Raw genomic sequence first — 27797 nt, forward strand, 5'->3', positions numbered from 1 at the left:
CTCAGGTCATCAGTAATTAAATTTAGGGTTAATATTTTTTGTTCAAGAAGAAAAAGTGGGAAAGTGGTGGGATGTGCATTTTTTAAAATACTTTAGTGCAAAATACTTTAGGATTTTTTTTTTTTCATCAAAACCAAGCTCCACTCAAATATAACCTCTTGGAAGACAGGAGTTCTGTGTTTGTTGTCAGTTGTATGTTTATTGCCTGGCATGTGATAGATGGTCAGAAAATAATTATTGAATGAAAGAATGAATGTAAGCCTTAATTACGCAACAGTGCTAAATAAAGAGGACAGTAAGACAATGCCACCTGTGTTAGTTAGCTTTTTGTCACTGTGACAAAATACCTGAGAAAATCAACTTAAAGGAGGAAAGATTTATTTTGGCTTGTGGTTTCAGTGTATGACCACTTGCCAGTAATGAGGAAGTACATCATGGTTGAAGTTCATGACAGAGGAGAACTGTTTTTCATAGGTGCCAAGAAGTGAAAGAGAAAGAAAGAGAAAGAGAGAGGGGGGAGTGGTACAGGAAAGGTATGGGGACCTAATATTTCTTTTCAGGGCACAAGACCAGGGATCAAACTTCCTTCGACTAGGCCCTACCTCCTAAAGGTTCTATCATCTCCCAGTAGCACCAAGGAAGCTGATGAAGCCTTTAGCACATAGGTGTTGAGGGACATTAAAACCCAAACCTTAATAACACTACCTTTTATGGATGGGGATCCCCACCTCCCAACACACAGAATGAGTGAAGAAAAATCATAAAATCATTAAATGTTAAGATATTAAGGTAAAGTAGCTTCAGACATTTTCAGGGATACCTTATTTATGGTTGGAATGAGAATCAGCAAATTTGAATAATTTGCTTGAAGTCACAAAAGAAGTTAGTGAAAAGAGAAAGAATGACAAGGGAAGTCTTCCTAATGGGTCCTTCCAGAGTGCCCCCTGGTGATTTTATCTTTCAATCTGGTATTTTGGGAACTGAAAGAACACAGAGTTCTTTTCATGTTTTAAAATCAATGACAGCTGTAGGGAGAATATTGAGTAGAACTTTTTGTCTTCCCCTTATGGTATGAAAATTTTAGACTGTACCTGCTGTGTCACCTTGGTACATAGTATCTCATGCACAGTGCCCAGGCTTGTTTATAGACTAGTACTTGAATGCTTTCCAGGCCTTCTACAGAAGAAAAGAAAAATTTGAAAAGAAGAGGGTTGGAGAGGATGCTTGGTTAAGAGGGGAGAATAAGATTTTGTGATTAAGATGATTCAGGCCAGATGTCATAAAAATATATTCATTATTTTTGCAGAGGTGAAGCAAACATAGAATATTTCTTCACTTATTGGTAATGGGTGGTGTCGAGGGGGGTGGAGAATTTAGAGAGTGTTATATTGCTTGCATATATTTTTGATGCGATTTTTTTGCTGTATGAATTAATTCAATTGCTATCTCCTATTTTCTGATACTTATTTCCTAGAGTCCAACATTTTTAGAGAATGCAGTCACTTAGGAAAAATAATACAAAACATAATTGTTTTGGCCCTTGTACATTTCAGATTTTTTTTGCAAGTGTATAATGTGTGCATATATATTATTAGCTAGTAGAGCAATGAATTTAAGTATAAATTTCAGTAGACCACAGGGGAAAAAGAATGCAGGATGTAAAATGTGGTTAGCTTTGTTTCCTGGGGATATTCTCAATCTCAAGGAAACAGAAACTAGTCTCCCCACCTCAACACACTTCTTGTGCTCTGCTACATTTCTTGACTTGAACATTAATTATTTGTGCAATAATGTTTGTAATAGAGCTGTATTTAAACTTATAAGTAATTTTTTTTACAAAGTACATAAATTAATTGAAAATATTGTGTTATAATTAAGTATCATAAAACTCATATTTTTAAAAAAATGAACTCAGAATTTTATCAATTATAGTCAATAAATATTTCCCAAAACTTTCTTAGTCATCAGTGATAAAAATAATGAATAAAAACTCAGAAAGTCAATTGACATTGGCTTTTGTGGTTAAAAGAAAATGCAAAGTTTCAAAGTTTTGTTTGTAGTTATTATAAATGAAACATAATTCTTACACCTTCTACATTGAAGCTATTTTAGAAGGTTTCAGACCAGTATTTTGAAGTTCCTTTGAGTTTTTTGTCTTCAAAGAAAAATGTTTATATTTAGTAACTAATCTTTTCAAATTCATAGTGCTGTTTAATAAACAGAAGATATTTGAAATCTATAAAAGATTAAGATCTAGGTAAGATCTGATCAAGATTTAGGTAACTAGAATTTCATTATCTGAGGTACCCCTTTCTCTGAATAAATTCTGTATCATCTAAGCTTTTCAAAACCACAAAAGTTTATAAGGTAAAGGGTCAGATTTCTTCTTCTTTGGTTGGGCTGGGGATTGAACCAAGGTGGCTTTACCACTGAGCTGCAACCCCTGACCTTCTTTTTTTTTTTTTTTTTTTGAGACAGGGTCTTAGTAAATTACCCAGGCTAATCTCAGACTTGCCAATGCTGGCTTCAAACTTGGGGTTCTCATTCTCCTGAGTAACTGGCATTATAGGCGTGCACCACTGTGCCGAGTTTTTGTAGCCTATTGTTTACTATGCAGTATCTTCTATGACAAAATAAATCACAAAATGTTATTGAAGTTGATTCTATAATTTCTTGCATGTAAAATCTGAAAAAGAGTTTGAAGTGCCATAGGAATGGCACCTGTTTTCCTAACCCAGTAGTAAGGTTAATAAAAAGGTAGGAAAACTGAAAAAAGCAGTACAGGACTAGTGCGATTAGTCTGACTAATGAACTTTTTAGTGTGATCCATTGATGACATTCTTTTTTCCTCAGGGCTGAATCAAAAAGTGTTTTTTATACCCACAGGACTCTTTTTAATGCTAAGTCAGGCATTTCTTGTTAGTTGATATATAGGTACAAGTTTGTTTCTTTTCATACTATACACACTGTACACTCAGTTCTCAACCTGTCTTATGTTTTTATGAAGGGTGGGCATTTTCAGCATGGAATGTTCCTGGTTTTTATTTTTAAGGGTCATTTTTATTTTAGGCTTCTTGGAGTTACCCTAAATTATATATATGATAAACAAAGAAGGCAGAAACATATTTTAATGGCGATTAAAAATAGGATTCTATAGCTTTAAGCAAAAAAAAAATCCATGAATTTATCTAGAATGACAAAAGATATATTAATTTTGATTTTAAAATGAATTTGAAATGGAAAAAAAAGTTTACTCACATGAACCATCATTATAATTTTTATAGTAATTCTATGGAAAGCAAATACAATAGAAACCATTCTGTTATGAATTAAAGTATGATCATTTGTACTTAGTGAATATACATTTATTATTAGCTGAGATGGGCTTCATTGATTTCTTGTAATCCTATGGGAAACCTCATGAAAATAAGGAAAAAGGGTCAAATTCATGACTCTGTAATTCCAGAGAATATTTTAGAATTGGTAGAAAATGTAAGTAAATAATTTGGCCTTGGAAAAAGCATATATTTTGTAAAATATTGGATCTTAAATAATAAATGACAATTGGAATGTGAGTGTGTTCCTCTAAGGCCCCTTCCTTTTTGGTGTATTTCATTTTGGAGGACTTCAAAATAAATGCTTGGTTAATGATTGTGATATTGTGTATTACATTAAAAGAAAAATTGCATATCAAAAAGCTATAATAATGTTTGAGACAAATTCTTCAGAAAGAGACTTTCGATTAGCTCACTATAAATGGATATTGACCTTATTTTCTCCTTTTATTTTTGTTCCTTTTACTTATACTGTTTGAACTCTGATTGAGTGCCTGAAACCAGCTCAGCTTCTTTTGGCCAACCCTCCTGTAGAGCTCCCAGACTTCTGCCCTCTTTTGAGGCTGAGGAGTGGTCCTGGGCTGACCTCTTTCTCAGTCATCCACAGCTGTGGGTTTGCTCCTAAACGGATATAACTGACCTAAATTTAGGCGCCCTAGAGAGACTTAGTAGGAAACTTTTTTCCAAAGTACTTTGGATATAAAGAGTGTTTGTTTTCTTTCACTTTCTCTTTGTTTTATGATTTTGGTCACTTTTTTTTCTTTATTAAAATTATCTCCTTTTGTTAAGACCCCCGTTCCCCAGCCCCTGCCACCCCCCTGCTTCCCATTGCTTGGGTTGTGCCCTTCTGCCACAGGATTCCCTAAGGAAATGAGTTGGAACTAGAGGAATATGCCCTTCCCTGAAGGTCTTCTGGTTGTGTATGTATTCTTCACAGTGCTGGTGCAGTGTCAAACCCTGGGGACAAAGGCAGAGTTTGACACTGTACCAGCACTGTGAATATGTTTTTTTAGCTTCTTGATACACCAATAGTCTGTACATCCAGAATCTGAAGATTCATTATATTTCTAACTTTCCTCTGACTTTTCCTTGGTTCTTTCCTTTGTCTTTTGTTGTCAGTGAAATGCTTTTCTCAGGGACCTCTGAAAAGCATTTTTGTTTGTCGTTCAATGTCCTGCTCAGGGTGTGTTTCCTTTATACTGAGGGTGATTGAAGGTAGGTGTCTGCTGTTTTCTCAGGATTTGACACATTCACTTTTTTCCATGGGGTTATCACTGGTGAATAACTCTTCCATCCATTTCCTACCAACTCCTGGCCTAAATTTTTTTTTTTTTTAAAAAGATGTTTAAAGTAACCAAACAAAGATCAACAAAAATAGATGATTCATTTTCAGTTTATGGTCTAGGACTTTTGTGTTTCTTAAGAACAGGCTGATATGTCTCTAATATCGTCTATTTCATTCATCTATGTCTGACAACTTTCAAAAGCATGCTGGAGGGCTGAGGTTGTGGCTCATTGGTAGAACACTCCCTAGCATGCATGAGGCACTAGGTTCGATCCTCAGCACCACATAAAAATAAAATAAAGGTATTGTGTCCACCTACAACTAAAAAATATATTTTAAAAAAAGTGTGCTGGAGGGCTCTCGGTGTGTTTCTGTAGGAAGTGTTAGGTAAGATGTACGTGGTGAAAGTGCCTGTCTGGTGGGAAGCATCACAGGCAGAGCTAACCCTTTCTCTGCTGTAGGGTGAACTTGGGGAAAGAGAAGGACCTCTTCTATGCTTAGTTCATGGTGTGTTTTGATTGCTATTGGTCTATGTGAGCACTTGATCAGTATTTTTTTTAATATGTCTGAACCCTGAGATACTAATTCAAGGAGAATTGTACAAAGCATCTGACACCATATTAATTAGAATAATAGTTTGCTTTGTTAAAACATTTCTAGTTCAAACTACTAAGAAATCTTGACTTTTCCATTTACAAATGGGCTGCTGGGTGGGAAGATGTTTTTGATTTCACTTTGTTATCTTCCTTTGTGCTGTGGACTTGCTGTCAGGGTTCATGGTTATAGACTTATTGAGTAGGACTTTCTCTAATGGGGTCCTGCACCTTTTATTTTGTAATTTCATGTACTTTCCTCTATAGGATTTATATGTGGGTGGACCATGAGGCTTGTCCCCCCTCATGTGACAGTGTGCATGACTCAAAGTAGATGAAGGGGCAATTTTCCATGCCCATTTACAAGGTGAGGATGGCTGTGCCACTGATGTGTAAGGAACTGTTGCTATGTTGGATCTGCTTATATGCTTAGTTTATAAAAGGCACAGTGATGTAGCACATTGGTACCTCTAGGTTATATCCTGGGATTTTATTTTATGTGTGAAATGCCTCATATGTCTGGGTTTTTCAGTGTTGGGAATCAGAAAAGCATGGAACATCTTTATATCTTGCTAGGAACCCATATCCCAAGGAATGCAAGGCTGGCTGAATTACTAATCTGAAAATGGTCATCAAGCTCTATTTTTCCCTCCCACTGATCACACTTAATAATAAGATGGGAACAAATGTGCTTACTCATGGCTGGCAAAAGAATCAAACTACTGAGAAGTTCTCATTTGTTTTCTTTAATTAATGGAGGTCAGAAAAGTCATCATGGAGACCAGAAGGATCATGCTGATTTCTACACAAGAGCCCAAATATGAGGGTTTTGTAAATTGAAGGTACCCAGGACTTCTTCCACAGATGAATGATAAATCCATATGCATGTATTCTTGTTTATGCTAAATTTCCATCTTGAAGAGTAAGGCTGCTGGGAGAGAGAATATAGTGTAGGAAGATGGGAAGAGGAACTTGAGTAGGCTCTTCACAGAATTCAGGAACCATGACATGTGCTGCAGTCAGTTTGCTTGTGGCTTGTTGTTGAGAACTTCTGTACTTTTCAATTGGTGGTTATTACTTGCCTTTAAAAGATTAAAATATGTGGTAAAGTCCTTCAGATACATGATGGAGCTCAGATAGCAGCCTTGTCTCCAAATGGAAGGAGGCATGTGTGGAACAACTATGTGTATGAAATTGATAAGAGCAATGGGTCTCATTGTTGAAGTCACTCTGTCCACAATGCAAGTCCCCAGAGGACACTTTCTTATGTACACATGAATATACCACAGTGAATCTTAACATCATGTACATCCACAGGACTAGGATCCTAATTAGAACAAGATATATGCTTATATAAATGTATCAAAATAGATTCTACTGTCTTGTATAACTAAAAGGAACTAAAAGGTATCAGTGAAAAAAAGAGAGAGAGAGAAAAAAAAGGACAGTAAGGAGTTCAGTTGAGCTGGAAGAGTTACAGTAGTCTGTAGGAAACATGGGCCAGCAGATCTTGAGAAGTGGCAAATCTAGTTTTTGTTTCTAGGAAGAAGTTTCCTGTGTCCCACCTTTCACACTACTTTTGTGACTATTTAACCCACAGAGCCCACTGTTTGTTGTTTTCTTCGAGTAGGTGTTTTATCAGCGTCTCAAATTTCCTTAATTCCAAACTGAGCTCCTTTTCTTCCTTAAACCTGTCTCTTTTTCTAGATGTTAATATTGTAACATGGGGGCTAATTTTCAGCTACCTAGGCTCATATCCCTTATCGTATTCAGTTTCTTCCCACTTCTTTATGTAGTCACTTGTCTGGTCCTGTCATGGTCTTAATTTGGGTACTGTCATTAAAGATGTCTGCAAATCCTTGATCTTTGCATTTGCACTTTTAGATATTCCTTTAAACCAGGCTCTTGTCCTCTCCCATAGGGACTATTTTATTGCTCTCTAATTGTGGTATTTCTTAAGCTTCAACATGAAAGTCTACTTGAACACTGTTTATAAATATAAAAAATGGAACAAAAATCTTGCTTCTTTGATCTACAACCTCAACTTGCCAACAGATTATTATCAAAACACCCTACTTAACATAGGTAGAGTTGTCCTCTTTTGTGCTCTGGGATACTGCTTAAAACCTCATTTCCAGGGCTGGGGCTGTATTTCAGTGGTAGAGCCCTTGCCTCATAGGTATGAGGCCCTGGGTTCGATTCTCAGCATCACATAAAAATAAATAAAAAAGTAAATAAAGATATCATGTCCATCTATAACTAAAAAAATTAAAAAGCAAAAAACAAAAACCTCGTTTCCAGCCAAACTGGATGACCCCTGTGCCTCTGTGATATTGCTGCAATAGTACTCCCTCTCCTCAAGTAGTCTTTCTCTAGGCAGCCCTTTCTCTACTCATTTTCCTCCAAACCTTTTGCTTTCTTCAAGCTCCTTCTCAGATATTCTTTCTTTTTTGAAGGCTTCTTAAATTCTTTGAGTCAGAATCATCACTTGCTCCACTACAATCATATAGCACCTTACTTCTTTTCTACAAGAGTATTTATAACTTTCAGTATAAGCAGAGTAGTTTTAAGACATACTTACAAGACCGGATTTGCTATTTCATTGTACAGATAGATTGTGAACTCCTTGAGGCAACTAATAAATGTATTTAGAGGGGGAGCATTTTGTTTAGGTTTTGCCAATTGTGCCGATTTTTGTTTTCCTTGTAAGAATTAGAGGGCTGGTTTGTGCCTAAGTCAGAGCCAAATCGGAGACAATGTATTATGTGTTTTAATTAATAGGCTACAAAATATGGACACCGAGTTATGACAACTAAGTTCATTTTAATTTTGGATCATTCTTTCCCTGTGGTTTTCTTATACTTTAAATTGCAAAAGGTGAAGATGTGTCAATTTTTTGGCCCCACTCTTTTCTAACTTCCCTTCATGGCTTTTACTTAGAAGGAAATGCTGTAATCATTTTGAACACTTTTCTCCTTACAAGGGAATGCAAATGGGTTCCTATCCACAGTGTATAATTCATGTTTATCTTATTTTAAATTTCTTAAAGGTTCTTAATTATCTGGCAGAAAGTTACTGATGAATACTTTTCTACAGGTTTCTTCCTTGCTTTAGAAACCTGAATACTGAAGGTCTATATACCTTGGATAATTGAGATTTGGCCTTTTTTGGGGGGAGTGACAGCAAATTATGGTTGTAGTACTTGGGGGGAGTTACTTTATGAGACCAAAAGTAGGGCAGAAAGAACCACCCAGTATTTGAGGCCTGGACTCAGTCATGGTTTTCTCTCACTATGAAGTGACTTCAGGAAAATCCCCTCATACTTCTGAACCACAGCTGCCTCTTTTATGAAATTACTATTATTTTTATTTTGCAGTGCTACTAATCCAACCCAGGATCTTGAATGTGCCAGGAATACATGTTACCACTGAACTACAGCCCAGTGCTATCAAATTAGTTGTAGTGAGGGTGAAATGAGCTGATATGTGCAAAAATTTAAAAGCTTGATAGCAATTATCTAGTACACATTCAATAAATGGCAGCTATTGTCATTGTAACATTCAAAGTACTAACAAAAATAATGATTATCTTAGAAGAGCCAGATCAAACTGATTGATTCTGTGCTTTTGTTTTTAAAATACTTGCAAGCATGGTTTCTTTATTATAATTAGCTAGATGATCTTATAGAAGGATTTGATCAGAGTAGAAATAATGATCCCTTAAGCATAAGTAATTTTATGAAGTTATCTAAAAAGGAAACTCTTTATTGATTATAGTCAACATTATTGCTAATTCTGGCAATATGTGAATGCAGTTTTTCATTAGTGTTAGTGGCTCATTGAAAAAAATACATGAAAATATCACCTTTTGTAAGTGTTGTTCTCAGAAAAATCAAATTGAAACAATACAATTAAGTGGGTAGGGAACTCACATTTATGGAAGGACTTAGCTCCAAACTTGTCTGGCTGAATGAGCAACTTTGATTTTGAGACATTTTTATTGACTGTGTTATATATAACATTCCTCAGATGTTCATGTTGATGTGTGGTATCCTTTGTGAGGTCACAGTGACATTATCAACAAGACAGAAGCAATGATACTAAGCTAAGTTTAATCAGCCACAACACTCACATCTAATGGACCACCTGGCTGCTGTTGAGATGGGGTAGGCAAGTGCATTGTTTAGGTAAATAGAGCTAGTACTCTATTTTCTTTACCCAATGGATAGAGGATCCCAGTTATCCTGGAGATAGTATGCTGGCAGGGCTGTTAGTGTCTCCTTTGTTGTGTGATGGGCAACCATGTGAATGTTCATAGCAGTGTCTCAAATAGTGGTGATGGCTATGACAAATGGTGTCTGCGAAATTGTGGTTTTTCCCTCAAAGCAGCTTAGGATATAAAGTTTTGTCTATGATTTACTGTATGATGAGTGAAATCCCTAGTCAGCATATACCAGAGTCTTGCACAATTTGGGAAAGAGAGAATGATTATGTAAAGAAGGCGTAGGAAAGAAGAAGTCTTGGGCAGCAGAGTATGAATGAGAATTATTGTCCTTGCAATACTCTTAATTAAAAGGCCATGTTAAAATTTCAGAGTTTGTTAGGAAGAATGAGATCAGAGGAAAAAATAAAACTTTAATAATTAACAACTTTTATTTCTGTACATGATTTATAATCCAAAATGAATTTTCTGTAGAAGCATAGTTAACCAACTATACTAGCATTCCTTAATCTAGGATAGTATGATTAATAGATACATATCCAATATGAACAAGTCATTGTCATAATGTATGTTGAGATGTTATATGATTTTTAATGTTGTAAGTTAAAACTGCCTTTGGAATTAGAACATTCTTGAGTTATGAGATAGATAGCAGTGGAGTGTGAGGTGTGTTGTTCAGACAGGACTCATCTCCACCCATACAGGAATATAGATTGGTGGCTTCCTGTGAGAGGTGGGTGTGCTAGCTGCTTTTGTGAATGGAAGTCTTAGGCAGGTCAAATTACTCAATTCTAAATCAGATTATTTTTAGGTGACTACATGGTGTTATTTTTTGTTTGGAAGAATAAAAGCAGATAAGAGGATTTGGGGTGGAATTTTTATTTCTATGAAATTATTATTTTGGTTTCTGAAAAAATTAAAAAATAATTTTAAATCCTCAACAAAACTTTAATTGATTCAGTCCAATAATGGAGAACAAGGAAGAAGGAAAAGCTAACACAATACATAACCTTGTTTAGAGGAATACTTAGAGTGAGTAGGTAACAGTGCTTGATCTGGAGGTGTCCTTTGAAATTGTGATGTCAGTCAGCCCTGGCTAATAGAACATCCCCCCACATACTTTTTTTTTTTTTTTTTTTAAGTTACCCTAATGAAAGAAATTAGAACAGGTTAAATTTATCAGTGTTTAAAAGGACGTGGCATTATATTATTGACTTTCTATCTGCAAAATGGACTCTTTCTAGTGATAGAAATATAAGTTTGTTGGCCTTTGGCACTAATGAGAACTGCTTTAAGAAGGAAAAATTCAAGAAGGGAGTTGTACCATAATTTGAATTAAACACTTGCCAGACAACCTGAAGTAGGCCTGAGGTTTATTGTCATGTTGAATGACCCAAGATTTCTCCAGTTCTCCTTGTGGAGGGGATTAGCTTTTGGACAAAATTTGCAAGAACAGCATGCAGTTTTGTCAAATACACAATGACATTTCTTTTCATAGCTCTCTTGACTTCTTACTGTTTAAATATCCTCAGTTGTCTTTTAATATGTTTTCTTTCTTTAGTTCCTGTTGGATCTGAATGTAACTTTTACATAATCAATTCCCTTGTCCAGGTTTTTTTGGTTATTAGTTTTGAATTGTATACAAGTTGGCATGTTAGTACCTTCCATATTTTACATTTCCTTTTCTGGTTTTCCATATTCTACACAGTCTGTTTTTTTATTATTGGGATTGTTATGTGACAAAAATCTCAATTAACTCCTTTTTCTTTCTTTTTTTTTTCTCCTTTGTAGGCTAAGAAATGGCATTTCAAAAGGCCGTGAAAGGGACTGTTCTTGTTGGAGGGGGTGCACTTGCTACCATCTTAGGACTTTCTCACTTCAGTCATTACAGAAGGAAACAAGTAAGTAACTGCATGTATTGATAATATGCAACCTGAAGCTGCTGAGAAACTCTATATGGGACATGTGCACATTAACTTTTTAAGGAAATACTGTTGAAATTTCTCAGTTTGATTTGAAAGCTACTAATTGTGAATGCTGCCTTAATGGTCCTTGAGAACTGTGTGTATTTCTCTCTCTTTTATAATGTGGATTTCCTTTTCAAGGAGCATTGTTTATTTAGCCTCTGTTTTGGCTTTTTGTGTTTTAAAAGACTGCTTCATTCAGGAGTGCCAGGGTTTGTTCATTTAGACTTTGCTTGTCTAACTCATCAAAATGTCTGGATACCTTCTATGTCCCTGCCAAAAGTTTGTCTTATTAGAAGGCAGGGGGCTGAGAAAGGAAGTAGAAAAGAAAGGGCCCCGATTTTTGAATCCTGCTTTTATTTCTTAGAGGTTTAGTTCTTTTGTAGTATTTACCTTATATTAGGTAAAGAATTTAATGGAGGAGGAAAGCCATGACAATAAGATTGGTCTGAAATTTCCAAATAATTTAATGTTCAGGGTTTTTTTCCCACTTTTTTTTTTTTTTTTTCCCCTTTGCACTGCCTTCCTGTAATTCTAAAGGATGCCAGAGGACAGTTTTGTTGAGAGTTTTTTATCTTTTCAGGCTTGAAATGCTGATAGCTACCTCCCAGGGTTACCTTTGGTTTCCCATTTCCATTGCCCCATGTCATTAGGGCACTTTGTGTTACAGATTGGGTGTTACATTCCTGTTTCAAAAATGCAGGTGAAGGAATGTGGTAAACTGTTTGTAATTGGATGTTCTAGAAGCTACTGTTTTCTACATTTTTATGAGTGCCTTTAAGCTAGGGATTATCTTATTTGTTCTTTCTTTTTTGTGTGTGCTGCAAGGTGGTGGAACCACATGCTTAGAAGTCCATATCCTGAATGGGAACTAGAACTTTAAAAACACATTAGGAAGAATCAACGTCAAGTTTATAGTTAAAAAAATACAAGTTTGGGAGCTGGGGCTGTAGCTCAGTTGTAGAGTGCTTTCCTCACACTGTGAGGCACTGGGTTTGATCTTCAGCAACACATAAAAGTTAATAAAGATATTGTGTCCATCTACAACTAAAAAATATTAAAAAAAAATACAAGTTTTGTATTTAGGTGCTTCCTTCTAGAGATGGATGGTATTGAAGAGGTCGTTCATCTTTCTTTTTCATTCTGAACTATGACCACAGTACCCTTAGGTTTCCCTAGGTGTTTATATTGCAAGTATGATTAACTTGCAGTTGGATTTCTTCCTCATTTATTGATCATGTTTGATGATTTTTTTCTTTTTAAATATTGCCTTGGTTCTTTAAAAGTAAGTGAAAAGATGTTTATTCTGCTGAGGCTATTTCAGAAGTTTGGAACATGGGCATTAGGGATTACATTACTTCTGCCATCTTTATCCATGTTATCTGAAATGATACTGGAAAATGCCAGTGCCAAAGGTCACGATATCTAATAGTTGTTGCTAAATTTGTATGTGGTGTCTGTCTTTAAACCATAGTAAGCATGTTCTACTACAGAGTCATGATTTAACTTTGTACCTTAGTGGTACTGTTCTATTTTTTGTTTGATTTCTTTTTAATAATTGACTCTACAGAAGAATAAACAGAAGATATCACCTTCCAACAACCAAGTTGGGGTGATTTTAAAGGCAAAATAAGGGCCTATTGATTCCTAGAACATTTTTGTCATCTTATCCTTCCTAAGTTAGACATACTGACTACCCTAGTAGCCAAATGAAATAGATACCAGCAGCTTCAAGTCATTTAGAAGTTTAAGCTGTCAAATTCTGTTGAAAAAAAAAAATACTACAGGCATATTCAATCAATGACTTGTGTAAGAATTTAATGGTATGCATTTATTTTATGGTGATTCCTGCCCCTTTAAGACACTACCATCAGTATATATTTTGGTGTTATCCAGTTGCATGTAGCATAGAGATTGGTTTAAAAAAAAAAGGAAGAAAGAATTCAAACAAACAGACAAACAAAAATTTAGCCAGTGACATAAAATAACCACAGGCCTCTCTCAATTCAGCTGTCTTCTTTCAGAAAGGATCTGCCAATCAGAGTCATTCTAGAGGAGAAATTTTCCTGACTTCAGTAGTTCAGAAAATCTGCACCTTAAAATATATTAATTGGTTACATTTTTGTTTTTGCAAACTGGGTCCCTAAATGTGACTAGATATTTTTCATTTTTATACAGTGATATATATATATATATATATATATATATATATATATATATATATATATATATATATAGTTTTTGGATTTTCTAATTTATTTTCCTTCTTTCTCCTCCCTCTCTCTCTTTGATTTTCCTGCACTAGGGATTGAATTTAGAGTCTCTCTACTACTAGGCTACATCCCCAATCATTTTTATATTTTATTTTGACACAGGTTTCACTAAGTTTTCCAAGCTAGCCTCACATTTGTGATCCTCCTGCCTCAGTCTCCAGAGTAGCTGGGATTACAGGTATATGCCACTATGCCTAGCATGTTTTTCTAATTTTCTAAAATGGTTCCAACTGATAAGCTTCCCTCTTTTTCAAGTATGCATGGGTGTTAAAATTCCAGGATACTGATGTCCTAGAAAACTATCCATAGACTTCAAGTTCCTGAGAACTTTTCTGCATTCCTGGGTTCTGTCTCCTTGGCTCCTGGCTTTTGTGTGATTGGTATTCCTATACAAGGCTTCCTTCTTAAAATGCAAGCAGGAAAAAAAAATGCAAGCAGGGTTCCATTCCAAATACTAATAGGTAGATTCTAAAAATTAGTACATTGTTAAAACATGTTTGGTGATAAGACAGTGTTTAGGCAGCAGTCCAGCTCACAAAACAACCTTTTTAGTCAATTCTTCAGTTGTAGCTTTTATTTTAGGGGAAAGAAAAATGGAAGTTTTCTGTTTTTTTTTTTGTTTTTTTGTTTTTTTGTTTTTTGGTACTAAACCTAGTGTCTTGAGCATGTTAGGCAAAGTGCATCCCAAGTTATGTATACTTTTAAAAAAGTTAAATGGACGACATGATGAATTGAATAAAGTGTGGTTGTTATCTAACTTTAACCCAACCATCTAAATCAATACAACTAAGGTGAGGAATGAGAGACCTTTGAGGCAACTGGTATTTCTGGGAGTGGGGCATAGGTTGGAAGTAGTTGGTGATTGGCTCTCTCCTTCATTCCACAGTGTGGCTTTTCTTCACTCAAATACATTGTTAACATTTATCTTGTGTTTATCATTGATGAATAGTGCCCACTGTTGACCCAAGTGAAACCTAAGATTTTTTTTTCTTTTGAATCAAATAGGTCAGTTTTAAAAGAGATAGGGGCCTGGCGTGGTGGTGCATGCCTGTAATCCCAGTGACTCAGGAGGCTCAGGAAGGAGGATCACAAGTTCAAAGCCAGCCTCAGCAATTTAGTGAGGTCCTAAGCCCTAAGGCTCACTAAGTGAGACACTGTCTCAAAATAAAAAGAGTTGGGGATGTGACTCAGAGGTAAAGCACCCCTGGACTGAGTCCCTAGTATAAATATGAAAATAAAGAATAAAAGAAATGGGGGAGTGCCAGGGTCATCATAGCACAAGGAGAGGACTATTACTATTATTATTTTTCTTGTACAGTAGAAAACCCAAATCTTGAATTTCATTGAGGAAGTTGATGAAGGAAAGGATATGAATGTTGACTGATTTCTTTTGACTTTGTCCACTCACATGGAATAGGAGGGTGGTCACAAATAGTGTCCACATTCCAGGTTGTCTTTCCTTAGGCATCTAAGACTGAGTTTTTTCTCACCTATAAGTACCTGACTGTTTCCACAAAGGCGTCTCTATCTTTTTCTCCCCAGACCAGCCATATGCCAAGGGACAGGAGGCTATCTTCAATCCTGCCTAAGATGTAGCAGGCAAACACCTCTATGGTAGTATGGAGATTTTGGAGAGCAAGTTGATTGTGACTTACTATTTAGTACAAATAAAATATACTGAATAAATATACTGTTTAGTTTAATAAAATAATAAACTTTTAGGTGGAACGGACTTCTTATCCAGTCTAACATCAGGTGAAAACAAGTATCGTTGTTGGTGGTGCGGGAGGGATCTCCTTTTTCTAATTCCAAGCTGATAGAATGGAGTAGAGGAAGAAGGAAATTTGCAGTAGGAGAGGGCCTTGGAGTACTTTCAAGGCAGGTGTTCCTTCCCCAGGAGCAGAAGTGAAGTGCATTAAAATTGATTCCAGATCTGAGGAGGGTCCGGATGGCAAGGGAGAATGAAGTAAAAATGGGGGGGGGGGAGAGTTCAAGGATTAAGACTGCCCTGGTTTCTTTTCATTATAGACCAAGAGCATTTTGAAACATTTTTTCTTTTTAAACTCAATATTTAATTCATACCTTTTAGGTTCTGGAAAAAGTGATGTGACAGTGTGGGCTTCTCTTTAACCCCAGTGGTGTGATTGATGTAACAAAGCTCTATTTAGGTCCGAGGGTGGGCCCTCTCATGTAACACATGTGAGGTTTGTACTCTTCCATTACCCACTCTGGAGGTGCAGTGGGCTATGTGAACCGGCTTTGAGGTAAAGTCTGAGAACCACTGAAAACTTTCAGATAGCCCGGATGTGAAAGACTTTTTTTTTTTCCTTTTTCTTTTCCTGCACCAGACATAGACAGGGAGTGGGCTTCAGAATATGAAAATCACTATCTTTTTTCAATGTGAGAGGTGATCTTATTAGAACCGAGAAACGGAGAGATTCTTATTAACATTCCCTTTCAAGAGCAACGTGACAGAGAGGCCAAGACAATGATCGCTGGCCAAAGACTGCCTGCACCCAAAACCTTGCTCAACTTCTTAGCTACCTAATGACTATAGGCAATTTTATCACATTCTCTGAGTCTTTTATTACATTTTCTGAGCTCTTATGTCAAAATGGAAAACAGTGCTTTTGCGCTCAGACTTTTTGAAGAGCAAGGGGGTGGACGAATAATTAACATTCATAGAGATTTTGTTTTTGTTTTCATTTTGTATCCTGGGGCATTTTAACCACTAATCCACATACTCAGCACTCCCACCCCCACATCTTTTAAAAAAATTTTTAAATTTTGAAACAGGGACTCACTAAGTGCTGAGGCTGGCCTTGAACTTAGGGTCCTCTTGCCTGACTCTTTGGAGCTACTGGGATTGCAATTGTGCGGCACCATACTCAGCTCATTCACAGAGATTTTGAGAAAATTGTTTTCACTTGTATTTCAGTCTCTCTCTCTCTCTCTCTCTCTCTGAATATATTATTTTGAAAGAAAGTCTAACTGTTAGTAGTGCTCTAATTTATTGGTAGTACCAAGGATGTGGAACTTTTTTTTTTCCCCACTGAAGTTTTTAAGTCAATGGCAGAAGATCGAATGAAAAGTAAAAAGCAAAAAAAATGAACTCTAGTCAAAGAAAGATCTACTTCAGGATTTTTTTAATGGCCTCCCAAATGAAAATACATTTAGCTTCTTGAATATGCCCACTATATGAATATGACTTGTTTTTGGCAACTCTGTTAATGGTGCATAGGTTCTAAAAGTTTTTGGAACTCTGATTTCTTCATAAAGCAAGGATAAGGTCACTTTGCTCCAAGGCTTTTTTTCCCCACCAAGCATTAAGTCTTTCAGGGTATACAAGTTACTGATCATAGTGCCTGGCTCATAGCATGTCTTTAGTATCAGTTATATTCCTTCCCTTCTCTCAATATGGGATATTAACATTTGAAATAGACTTAGCCATTGGGTATAATAAGAAAGGTGTAGCACCAGATTTCTTCTAACAGCTGAGGTTTTGGTTGATATAATTTTGGTTATATTAATGACTGGACAGAGAAACTGGTAGAGGTAGAGAAATTTGAGTTTCAAATGAGTATCAGATGAAGAGAAATCAAAATCATAAAGCAGGACATTTAGTAGATGGTATCAGTTAAGAAACAATTTAACAAAAGTTCCAAGTAAGTATCACTTTTCAGCAAAATCTTTGAATGTAAATGATTTTTGAACACCCTTGATATCTTTAAGAATTTAATCTCAGTTAAAAATACTCTTCTGGTTCCCAAGCTAAGGAATATCTGTTTATTTGAAATCAATGTAAATCTTTCTGAGCATTGATATAGCTGAAATGTGATACATTTGCTGTTTACCAGATTGCTTTTATTTTTGTATGTCAATTTAGGCTACCAGACTTGTTTGTTCTCCCTGAGTAAATAATCTACCATCTCCAGAGGCATTTTTTTTCATATTTTTACAAGCAGCTTTCTCGTTAAAAAAAATCTTACTGTAAAACTATTGTAAAAACAAATGTTCTTAAATAGTTTTTATTTTTCTTAATGTAAAAAATTCTTTCTTTGAACATAGCTGAAACTTTGTGCCCTTTGACCAACATCTCCCTACTATCGCCATGCCCCAACTCTGGCCATTGGTAACCACTATTGTTCTCTCTTTGGGTTTGACTGTATTAGAATCCACATGAAAGTGAGATCAGGCAGAATTTTCCTTTCTGTATTTGTTTTATTTCACTTAGCACAATATCCTTCAGGATCATCCAGGATTTACTTCTTTTCTAGGGTGCAGTGTATTCCAACAGATGCCACCTTTCTTTATTCATTGACACATTGATGAACATTTAATATAGATACGTTTCCATATCTTGGCTATGTGAACACAATGTGAATATTATCTTTATGTGGTATCCAACACTAGTTCTATACCAGAATTGAAACTGTAGTGTTAGATACCACCTGAAGAATGTAAGCAATGTAACGGGGAGATAGAACTAGCAGTTGAGCAATAGGCTTCTTGTTCTACCTGCCTGCTTGAGCAACCATCAACATTATGTCAAAATAGGAAGGAAGAAATGTCTCTGCACCAGGATTTTCTGCTTTTTTGATCTGTCCTTTTGAAGTTTTGTCTGTATGGATTTATTTTTCTGTAAATGGTGACACCTTGCCCATTAGGAGAAGATACAGAGATATGTATGAACTGTATCAAAGTAGGTCAATTGTATATCTTGAGTTTTAGTGACTAGCGTATCTCATAGTATTCATTGGAGTAAGTTCGGTAGTGACATAAGCAATCTCCAAAGCTCAGTGGCTTATCACAAAGAAGGTTTATTTCAGTCAGAGGCATTTGTAATCCCGGTGACTCAGGAGGCTGAGACAGGAGGATTGCAAGTTTGATGCTAGCTTTAGCAATTAAGTGAAATCTGCCCAAAAATAAAATATAAAAGGGGCTGGGGATGTCACTCATTAGAATACTGCCCATGGATTCCATCCCCAATATGAAAAAAAAAAAGTTTATTTCTTGCTCATCTTTCAGTTTTAATGTGGATAGGTGAAGGACCTACTGTGATAATTCAGGGATCTATGTTTCTTTATTCTCACCATTCTGCCTTGCTATAGGGCTTTGCTGCCCCACTGGGTCATTTCCAGTGCAATGCAATCTAGCAGTATTTTCTAGAAGAAGAGAAACAGTTTTGTTAAGCATCCATCCATTATATATGTGTCCTGAATTTAGTTTCTAATCTAGTTGACAAATGAGCTGTATTTCTTTTGATGAGAGTTTTATTGTTAGGGATCATGCCAAAGATGGTATCATTCATTTGCTTCTCCTATTTAGAACTCTGTGCATAGATTCCTGGAAGGACTGTTTTTCTCCTAGAAATACAACTAAATGTGTTGGGAATGTGCCTGATATCTAAAGCTTGATGAGGATTCTGAATACTCTGTATTTTAGATAAGGCCAGTTGAAACTATTCTTAACCACTCTATATGGTTAACTGTTTCTTCAGAGGCATGTTTCATCAAAGCACTAAAATTATGCAGACAGAGCTGGAAATGTTCTCTGAAGAGCATCCTATCATCTTCTTTCTAATTTTAGTTTTTATTTAACACTTAGCCCCCAAAGTGGGGCCATGGCAATATCTTTGAGTTATAGCTCACATCAGGCCTTCGAGGAGTTTGTGATGCTATTTTGTTGCTGGCATACAAAATCAGTGAGGTTAACTGTACTTCTATAGGTCACACAGTGAGTCAACGACTAAGCTATGATTAGCATTGACAGCTGGTGAGCTGCTAGGCTGTTGCTAACTGAGCAACATTGACATTCATTTTGATTTGACTTTGCATTTCATTTTCAACTATTTATTCACTTTAAGGCCTTTTAAAGAAACTTTTTAGGGATATTGTGGGACCGAGAAAACTTTCTATAAATGCTTTGGGGCGAGTCCTTTCATTTCCCTCTTTCCCCATCTTCTGGCTTAATAGTTAAATTATGTGTGTGCTAGGAAAGCTTCTTCTAGGTGGTTGTGTAAATTAAGAAGAAAATAGATGCTTTCAATAAAAGTTTGTGACACCAATTTTACTTTATTTTTTGCAATTTGTGATTTTTTAATAAAGAGTTTGAGATCTAACTATATGATGGTCAGTACAAACTAGATAAATTATGTATCATGAAGTAATTCACAGAGAAAAGGATTGTGTGTCACAGATTTGATTGCACATTATTTCAAACATAGGTTAAAATATAGCTGAGGGCCACCTGGAGTATAAAGCTCAGAATGGGTCATTTGACTTCAGAGGGTCTGTGTTTTACTCAACTGAGAGGGATGGGGGATGAGTGAGTGCTCTTTCAGTTCTGGATCCATGTGTATGCTTTAGGGAAAATTTAAAGACAAAGTGCTGTTTGGTAGATCCCTGGTTGTCAACTCCACTGCTTTGTGTGGCTGGCTGCAGGCTAGCAGATGCCCTAGAATTTCTAATTTCATTGACTACATGGATAATTCTGTGCTGTTGCTGGTGCCAAGGTGGTTGGTGGATCTAGGGACTCAAGTAAGCTGTCTATGGGGGCAAAGATGACCCAGCATGGCTAAGGACATGAGATTTGGAGTCAGAACAGGGATAAATTCTGATTCTCTTAATTATTCCCCCAAGGAAAAATAAATTTTGTTTCCTCACTGTCAAAACAATCCTCCCTTCCATGGTAATTTGTGACACCCATGGAGCTAACCTGTTACATGTGTGTGGGCTAGGAGGCTGCCAGGCAAACAATGATTCTGCCTTCCCTGTTGTCCTCCCCAATCCCAGGCTTTCTGTCTAGATCCTCAACTTCTCAGGAAGTGGTAGAATTAAACTACAATGTCAAGTTTAGAAATCTCCAAAAACCTATTTTGTGTTTAAAAGCAAATTTATTTGTTTAAAAACAAATACTACATATCCCCAAACCTCAGATCATATAGTCAATTATGATGTTAATTCATTTGAAGTATATTCAGACAGAGCCAAGAATTTTCCCCATTTTTCATTTGTCAAGTAGTTTGATAACTTAATTGTTTGGATGTATTCTGATGGTAGATAAAAGAGCCTGAATGTGCCTTCTCGAAAGAGTTATAGCTATTTATTAACTGGACAGCACTTTCAAGGTAAACTAGAGCTCTCAGCCACCTAGAAAGACAGGCTTGTCTTGTTTTTTCTAGTTTGGTTTTCAGTGGAGATGAGAGTCCACCCATTACTGATTATTTACAGAATAATATGAGTCCCTCACTGAATATGTTTACAATGAAAAATGTTGCTTGCTGTCATGTAAGTACAAGAAAAACCATCAGTGTTTAGAATCACAGAGCGATTCAAGAGGTGAAGGTAGGTCATTAAATCATCTCAAAATTCGCTGTATGGAAGAGCTTGTTGCATTTTCCTTCCAGGAATATACAATCTGGTTATTCTTTTTCAGTGATAACAAAACAGGAAGCAATTTCTCTTAAATCTAACTGATTTTACTGATTGAACCACATAATACAGGAGACAGTGAGAGTGATAGCTGCAGTCTGAATTGATTTGCATGAAACCCTACTTTATACTCCAATTATTACTGTACATGATTACAGGACAACCTGGCTGTTAATTGCCTGTGGTCTTTAAATATGCACTTCTTTCAGAAATAGACACTAATTATTAGATCTTGTTTTCGGTCTCACCCGAAGTTGCAAATGTCTAGGATTTTTTTTTTTTTTTAATTTGCAAGTCTAATGGTGCACAGACTAGTAAAACTGATCTCATCCTGAATCCTGTTCAGGGTGAATGTTCTCTGGGTTGCAAACTCTCAAAGATTAAGGATTTGGCTTTTGTTCTATTTAGATGTTTATGCAAATCTCTCGACAAGAGTTATTTGATAAGAATTATTTGTATATTATCAAAATACTGGAGGAAATTTCTTCTTTTTTTTTGGTGCAGTACTGGGGATTGAACTTGGGGTCCTCTACTACTGATCTACATCCTCTTTTATTTTATTTTATTTTTTAAAATTTTGTGACAAATTTTTTCTAAATTGTCCAGGCTGATCTTGAACTTGTGATCCTCTTGCCTCAGCCACAGGAGTAGCTGAGATTACAGGTGTGCACCACTACACCAGGCTCAGAATACTGGAGTAATTTAATCTTTTTAAGTAGATGAAAATTAATTATAAGTTGAAAAGCCTACATATTTCCTGCCCCAAAATAGCATTGATGCTATATTAAATTTTAGATATTATCCCCATTCCACTAAGATAAGATTTGTTTTGGAGCCGACATTGAAATTAAGCTTGGAAAAACCCAGTCAGATTTGTCTTAGACTCACCTTTCTTTTGGTTTCAATGGCTGAATTAGGTAATGATATGAATCTGGCAATGGTGGAGTTGTTCCCATGTGTAGGCCAGGGCTGGCAGACTCATGTGCCTTCAGGGGACAGACCTGTGAGGTAGAAGTATGAAGTCCTGGACAAACAAGAACCCTACCTTAGGGATACAGTTGCTACTTGGTTTCAGCACAATATTCTTGGATAGAAATCCTGATTTTTCTTTGAAATAGAGCAATTTAAAAATACTGATTGACTGGCTATATCACACAGTTTTTGAGAGAGTAAGTAGGGTGCCAAAGGGAGAAAGTATGCTCCTATGACTTCTGGTTGTAGCACATGCCATTCCCACCTCCATTCCTGGATTTGGTCACCTAGCTCATGCCTCCTAGTCTTGACTTGCTTTAGCCATCATTTCCAGGAAGCCTTAGGTCTGAATAAGAGATGCCTCTTGTGCCTGTTTTAGCCTTTCCTCAATCTTCAGTTCTTTGTAATTAATATTATAATTGCTTCTTGATCTTTTTGTTTTGTCCTCTAGCCTGTAGAATCCTTGAGGGCCTCCAGGTGACTGTGAGTGGATCTCTCCTTGGACCACATGAGGGTTTTGTTCTCTCAGGAGACTCAGGCCACATTGCTGTTCCAAGGCTTCTCCCAAAATTCTGGGTCGATCCTTCAGTGGAGCTGATCTCCAGGATTCCTATTTAATCCAACTGCTTTAGAAGAAAGAGATGGAGGAAAGGGCAGATCTGGGCCCCAAAGACTTCTTAGAGCGTCCTGTTATTAGCACTACTGTTTTAGTATTCCTGTTGCCTTTCTCTTCATTCCCCCAAAATCAACATATTCTAGAGAAGGTAGAGTGCAGATGTGTTTTTGTGACTCAAAGCCATATGAAGCCAAAATGAGTCTTTCTCCTGTCATAATTATAAGTAGGGCCTTAGGCTGTGTTTACTGCCTCTAAAATAAATGTGGTGCTTAGCTTCTCAGTTGCAACACTTTCCAGCTTTTATGAAAGAAATAAACAAAAATAAAATGTTATTTTAAAAGTAGTGTCAGAAATTAAATAAATTACCCTCAACAGTGTTGTATATTTAAAAAAAAAAATTGGAGGGACTGTTCAGTAAAGCCTTTACAACAAAAGCACACCAAAAAAAAAAAAATTTTTTTTTAAAGCAGTAAATAAAAAGAAAGCTTTCTGCATTTGGCGGTAGTTATATCTTATAATGTTTTAACTATTTAGGCTGCTTTTTCAAACTTTCTCTTAAATATATGTAGACTCAGCATGGTGTGAATAGTGTAAGCCTTATTAGTCTCTGGTGCCAGGCTGTGTAGGTTCAATTCCCAGTTCTGCCATGAACTGGCTGTATAATTATGGGAGAGTTACCTTCTCTGCATCTAGTTACTTCTTCTATAAAATGGAGATTATAGTCGTACCTGACTCACAATGTTGTTATGAGGATTACATGAGTGGAAAAAAAACAAATATCTTGTAAAAGTATCTAGCACCTAAGTGCTATCTACACATTTGCTTATTTGTTTTTAAAGGCAACTTTATTGAGGTATAATTAGGGTACAATTTAAAGTGATATATATTTATATAATAGCCACAATACTCAAGCTATACATTGTACCTGTCATCCTGACATGTTCCCTCATGCCTTTGTAGTCCGTTTTTCCCTAGACCCTGACAATCTCTGATCTGTTTTCTGACCCTATACTTATGCTTTTACAGAATGAATTTATACAGAATCATCAGAGTCATGTAGTATGTAGATCTCTGAGTCAGTGTGGGGATTGGTAGATTTTTCGGTAAAGAGACAGATAGTGCATGTTTTAGGTTTGCAGGCTATATAGTCTGTGCTGTAACTACTCAACTCTGCTGTTGCAGTCATGGACAGAATTAAACATATTGATCAGGCAAGACTGTGTTCCATAAATATTTGCCTACAAAAACAAGCAGCATCCAGATTTGGGTTGAAGACCATAATTTGCCAGGTCCTGATTTAGCATGATGCCTTTGAGGTTCCTTCATGTTATTTATTGTGTGCATCAGTAGTTATTTTTTATTGCTGATTATTTTCCATTGCATCAATATACTACAGTTTAGTCATTCACAAGGTGAGAGACATTTGTGGGATTTTTTCCCCCCAGTTTTGGGCAATTATAACTAAAGTCATTGTAAATTTTTGCTGGCAGTATTTTTTGTGTGTGGACACAGGTTTTCATTTCTTTTTGGGTAATTATCCAGGACACTTTTTGCCGGGTTGAATGGTAAATGTACATACAACTTTGTAAGAATCTCCTAATCTGTTTTCTATAATGGCTACACCATTTTACATTTCTGAAGGCAAGATGGGAAAGCTCCAATTGGGAGGCATTCTCAACAGCTCTTGGTATTTTCCTCTGTTTTTAAAAATTTCAGTCATTAGAAAAGACACTAGATGGAATATGTTACCTTAATTAAGTTGGAAACTCTTGAAGAGTTTTACACATGGAAATGACATTATTTGGGTTTTTAAATGATTACTCAATTTGCAGTGTAGAGAATGATTTGGAAGGAGGCAGGGTGGATGTGTGAAGACCTCTGGGAGGGGTATTACATTAGTATAGGGGAGAGGGAAGATACCTTGACTTGAAAGGTGACAGTGTAGAGGAAGAAGTGACTATATGGGATAATTTTCAGGAGGTAGAATTGACAGGACTCAGTGATTGGTCAGATATGGGATTCAAGAAAGTGGAAGCTCTCCTGAATTCTGCCAGAATTTCTGTGACATGCAGCCACATGAATAATGTCACCCTTACTGAGATGAAGGACACTGGCTGAGAAGAAGTTTGGAAAGATAAAGTTCTCAGATCAATTTTGAAATACACGTGAAACCTCCAAATGAAAGTACCAACTAGTCAGTTTGATATCTGGGTTCCAGAGTGAGGGAACAAAATTAGAAGTCATTGTGGTATAAGGGATATTTGATGATATGGGGTAGATGAGAATCTCTAGAGAGAGCTCCTAATGATATGAGAAGAGTGACTATAAGGCATCTAAAAAGGAGCATGAGTGATTAATGTTGTGCAGTTGAGTGACATCCAAAGAAAGCTGAAAGGGAGTGGATTAGGAACATTGGAGAGAAAGGTGCCACTGTGAGTGACCAATTAGTTGTGTGCTATTGGTTGTAGGAGAGTAGTGAGCATTTGTCTTGGTGGCAATGATGATGATGTGAAATATAGATTAGAGTTGAGGCTTGAGCAAGGAGTAAGGCACTAGAAAAACAAGGGCTTACAAATCTTTCAAAAATTATTAGGACAACTATTAGAAACATATGAAAGGTATATATTGTTTTAATTTTTAAGATAAAAGATGTTAGAATATGCTGGGTTCGAGAAGGGTGAGGCGCAGGAATGAAGACACGAGGAACAGGGTAGCCAGTGGGCATGACTGATGCTCATCAGCTGCCAGCTGAAGGAGAATCCCCAACCCCCAAGTTTAATATTCATAGTTGGAGAATAAGGAGATGTTAATGTTACCAGGTTCTAATGAACTGTATCATAATATGGTCTTTAAACTTATTTTTTGAGTATTTCTAGAAAAGTTACCAAGCAGAAAATGTCAGCAATTATTTTGATGTGTGAAAATGCTCTGGCGGTTTAGTCACTTGTCAGTCTCATGTCCAAGTTCTACCCATCTGTCATGGCGCAGTTGAAACCCTCAAATGAAAGGCTCTCCCTCCCTTGTCTGAATGGTCATAGCCTGGTGGTGTATTTTTTTTTTTTAAATTTGTTTTGTTATTTACTTTTTTTCTCTATTTTGACATTGGTTCCTTCTAAATACTTGTTATGTATGTATATTCTGTGTATAGTTGGATGTGTGTATTTTTTTTTCTTTTTCTACTTATCATTAGATGATGGAAAGCAAAGATCATAGCTAAAAGAGCAACTAGCAGTTATATTTATTTAGTTTGTTACCTTAATCGTATGTGAAGGTAAATGTGAGTAAGTAGTTATTAGCAGATAATTAGTGTTAGGGTCTGTAAACAAGTCAAGATGGCGCCTGGCATTTTGCCAGAGGGAGTGGTTTGTGAAGTAACGCCTGCGAGCCATTAAGTGTGGAGATTCCTTATTGGTTGACTGCTGTATCTAGTTTATGTTAATTAAGATAAGCTGTGTGGAATGTATATATACCCCTCCTGTCCTACAATAAACGGCTCCTACTCCTGCTGTATCAATCTACACAAGTTCCTCCTCACTCCCTGGTTATTCTGCCGCAGCCCGGTGTTACTTCACAAACCACTCCCTCTGGCAAAATGCCAGGCGCCATCTTGACTTGTTTACAGACCCTAACAAATTAGGAAGAGTTATCTGCAGAATAGAATTTTTGTGGCTTGGTGCCTGAATTAATAGCTTGAAAATTTATGATATCTGATTATAACCTTTGTTTTTATTATACTTAGCAAGATACATTTTGAAAGTTCCTTGTTATATGCTACTAAATAGTAAAGTTATTAAATAATAATAGTAACAATAATGACTATTCAATGGTACTCTGTAATTTAACAGGGACTTTAATATCATTATTCCATTAAGACTGAGGATAACTCAGAGATGCAGAAATAGTACATCACAGGAGTTTTGTCATCATTTTACAAATGAAACTGAGGCCCAAAGAGATTTGTCAAAAGTCTCATTGCTGATAAACAGGGATGCAAAGGCCCAAATTGGGACCCTCTCACCCAAATCCAGGTTGTTCTCAATGAAACCTATGTCTTCTAGATTAATTGGTCGGATGATAATTTAATCCAGATATGGAGTGTAGTTATGTTTATTTTATTTAACCAAATAAAAAATTATTTATCCTGAGTGATCAGAGTAACCTCTATGTCAGAGCTAAGATCACCTCTTCAACAAGCTTTGTTCTGGTAATGCAGAGGCTGATGTATGGCCCCTACTGCAGAATGGGAAAACACCACTGTTGCAGGTTGTGTTGATGCTATGGTTTGAAGAGAAGAGAAATTATGTATCCTTGGATTACTAATAGATGAACGGGCCCACACCATTCAATATAGGTTTTTAACCTAGTGTTAGCAATTTTGGAAAAAAAAAAAAACAAGAAGAAATAGGTACCAATTTTTCTGTATTTTTGATTCTGAATTCTGGCTTTGCCAACTTTTTTTTTAATGTCAGAATCATTTTTGATTTAGGATGATGATAAGTTATATTATTATAAGAGAACTAGGGATACCTAGTTTATTTATTATCATTGAAGAGGATTATGCCTACTTTAGGTATATTATTTCAAAAACTGAAATATTGCATGATAAATACCTGAAAGTTAAATTTATCTTAAAATATTTAATGGGGAAACCTATAATTAAAATCTATGAAAAATATCATTCCCATTGAACATAGCTGATTATTTAAACTGGATAGTAACTAAATAGATTCTTTTTAATTGTACTAATTTAAACCTAAAGATACTGATCTCTAGAATATATTTTGTCATGAGAATTGAGGAATAAGGAACATATACTTTTAAGAAATTGTGGAAAGACATAAACTGCTCTTTTTTTCTCCTTTCATGTAGAGTCAACATATTTAAATGTTATCTGCAGTGTTGCCACTGGGTAAATTATTTTCTCTCTTACCTCATAAATTATCTCAAGTATTTGGGAATTGGTATTTGGTAGTGGAAATAATAGAATTTGGCTGTATTTAAAATTAAAACTATAAATTAATATATTTAATTTTAAACCATGTGTTCTATGGCTAAATGGTTGAGATTCATAAAAAGAAATACACCTAGCATCCCCCACCCCCATC

At 36.1% G+C, this 27797-nt stretch overlaps 1 protein-coding gene across 7 annotated transcripts in view; it reads left to right on the forward strand.

Moving 5' to 3' along the window:
- Positions 1-27797, forward strand: part of Gpd2 (glycerol-3-phosphate dehydrogenase 2) — a 153809-nt gene that overhangs the window by 47448 nt on the left and 78564 nt on the right. For all 7 annotated transcript variants that reach the window (XM_026401474.2, XM_026401475.2, XM_077802606.1 and 4 more), the window contains one exon: positions 11226-11335. In XM_026401474.2, coding sequence (XP_026257259.1) covers positions 11234-11335 — 102 coding nt within the window. In that variant the 5' untranslated portion in view covers positions 11226-11233. The remainder of the gene's footprint in view (positions 1-11225; positions 11336-27797) is intronic.

This window comes from Urocitellus parryii, chromosome 1, assembly GCF_045843805.1.
Source record: "Urocitellus parryii isolate mUroPar1 chromosome 1, mUroPar1.hap1, whole genome shotgun sequence".
Classification (NCBI taxonomy): Eukaryota; Metazoa; Chordata; class Mammalia; order Rodentia; family Sciuridae; genus Urocitellus; species Urocitellus parryii.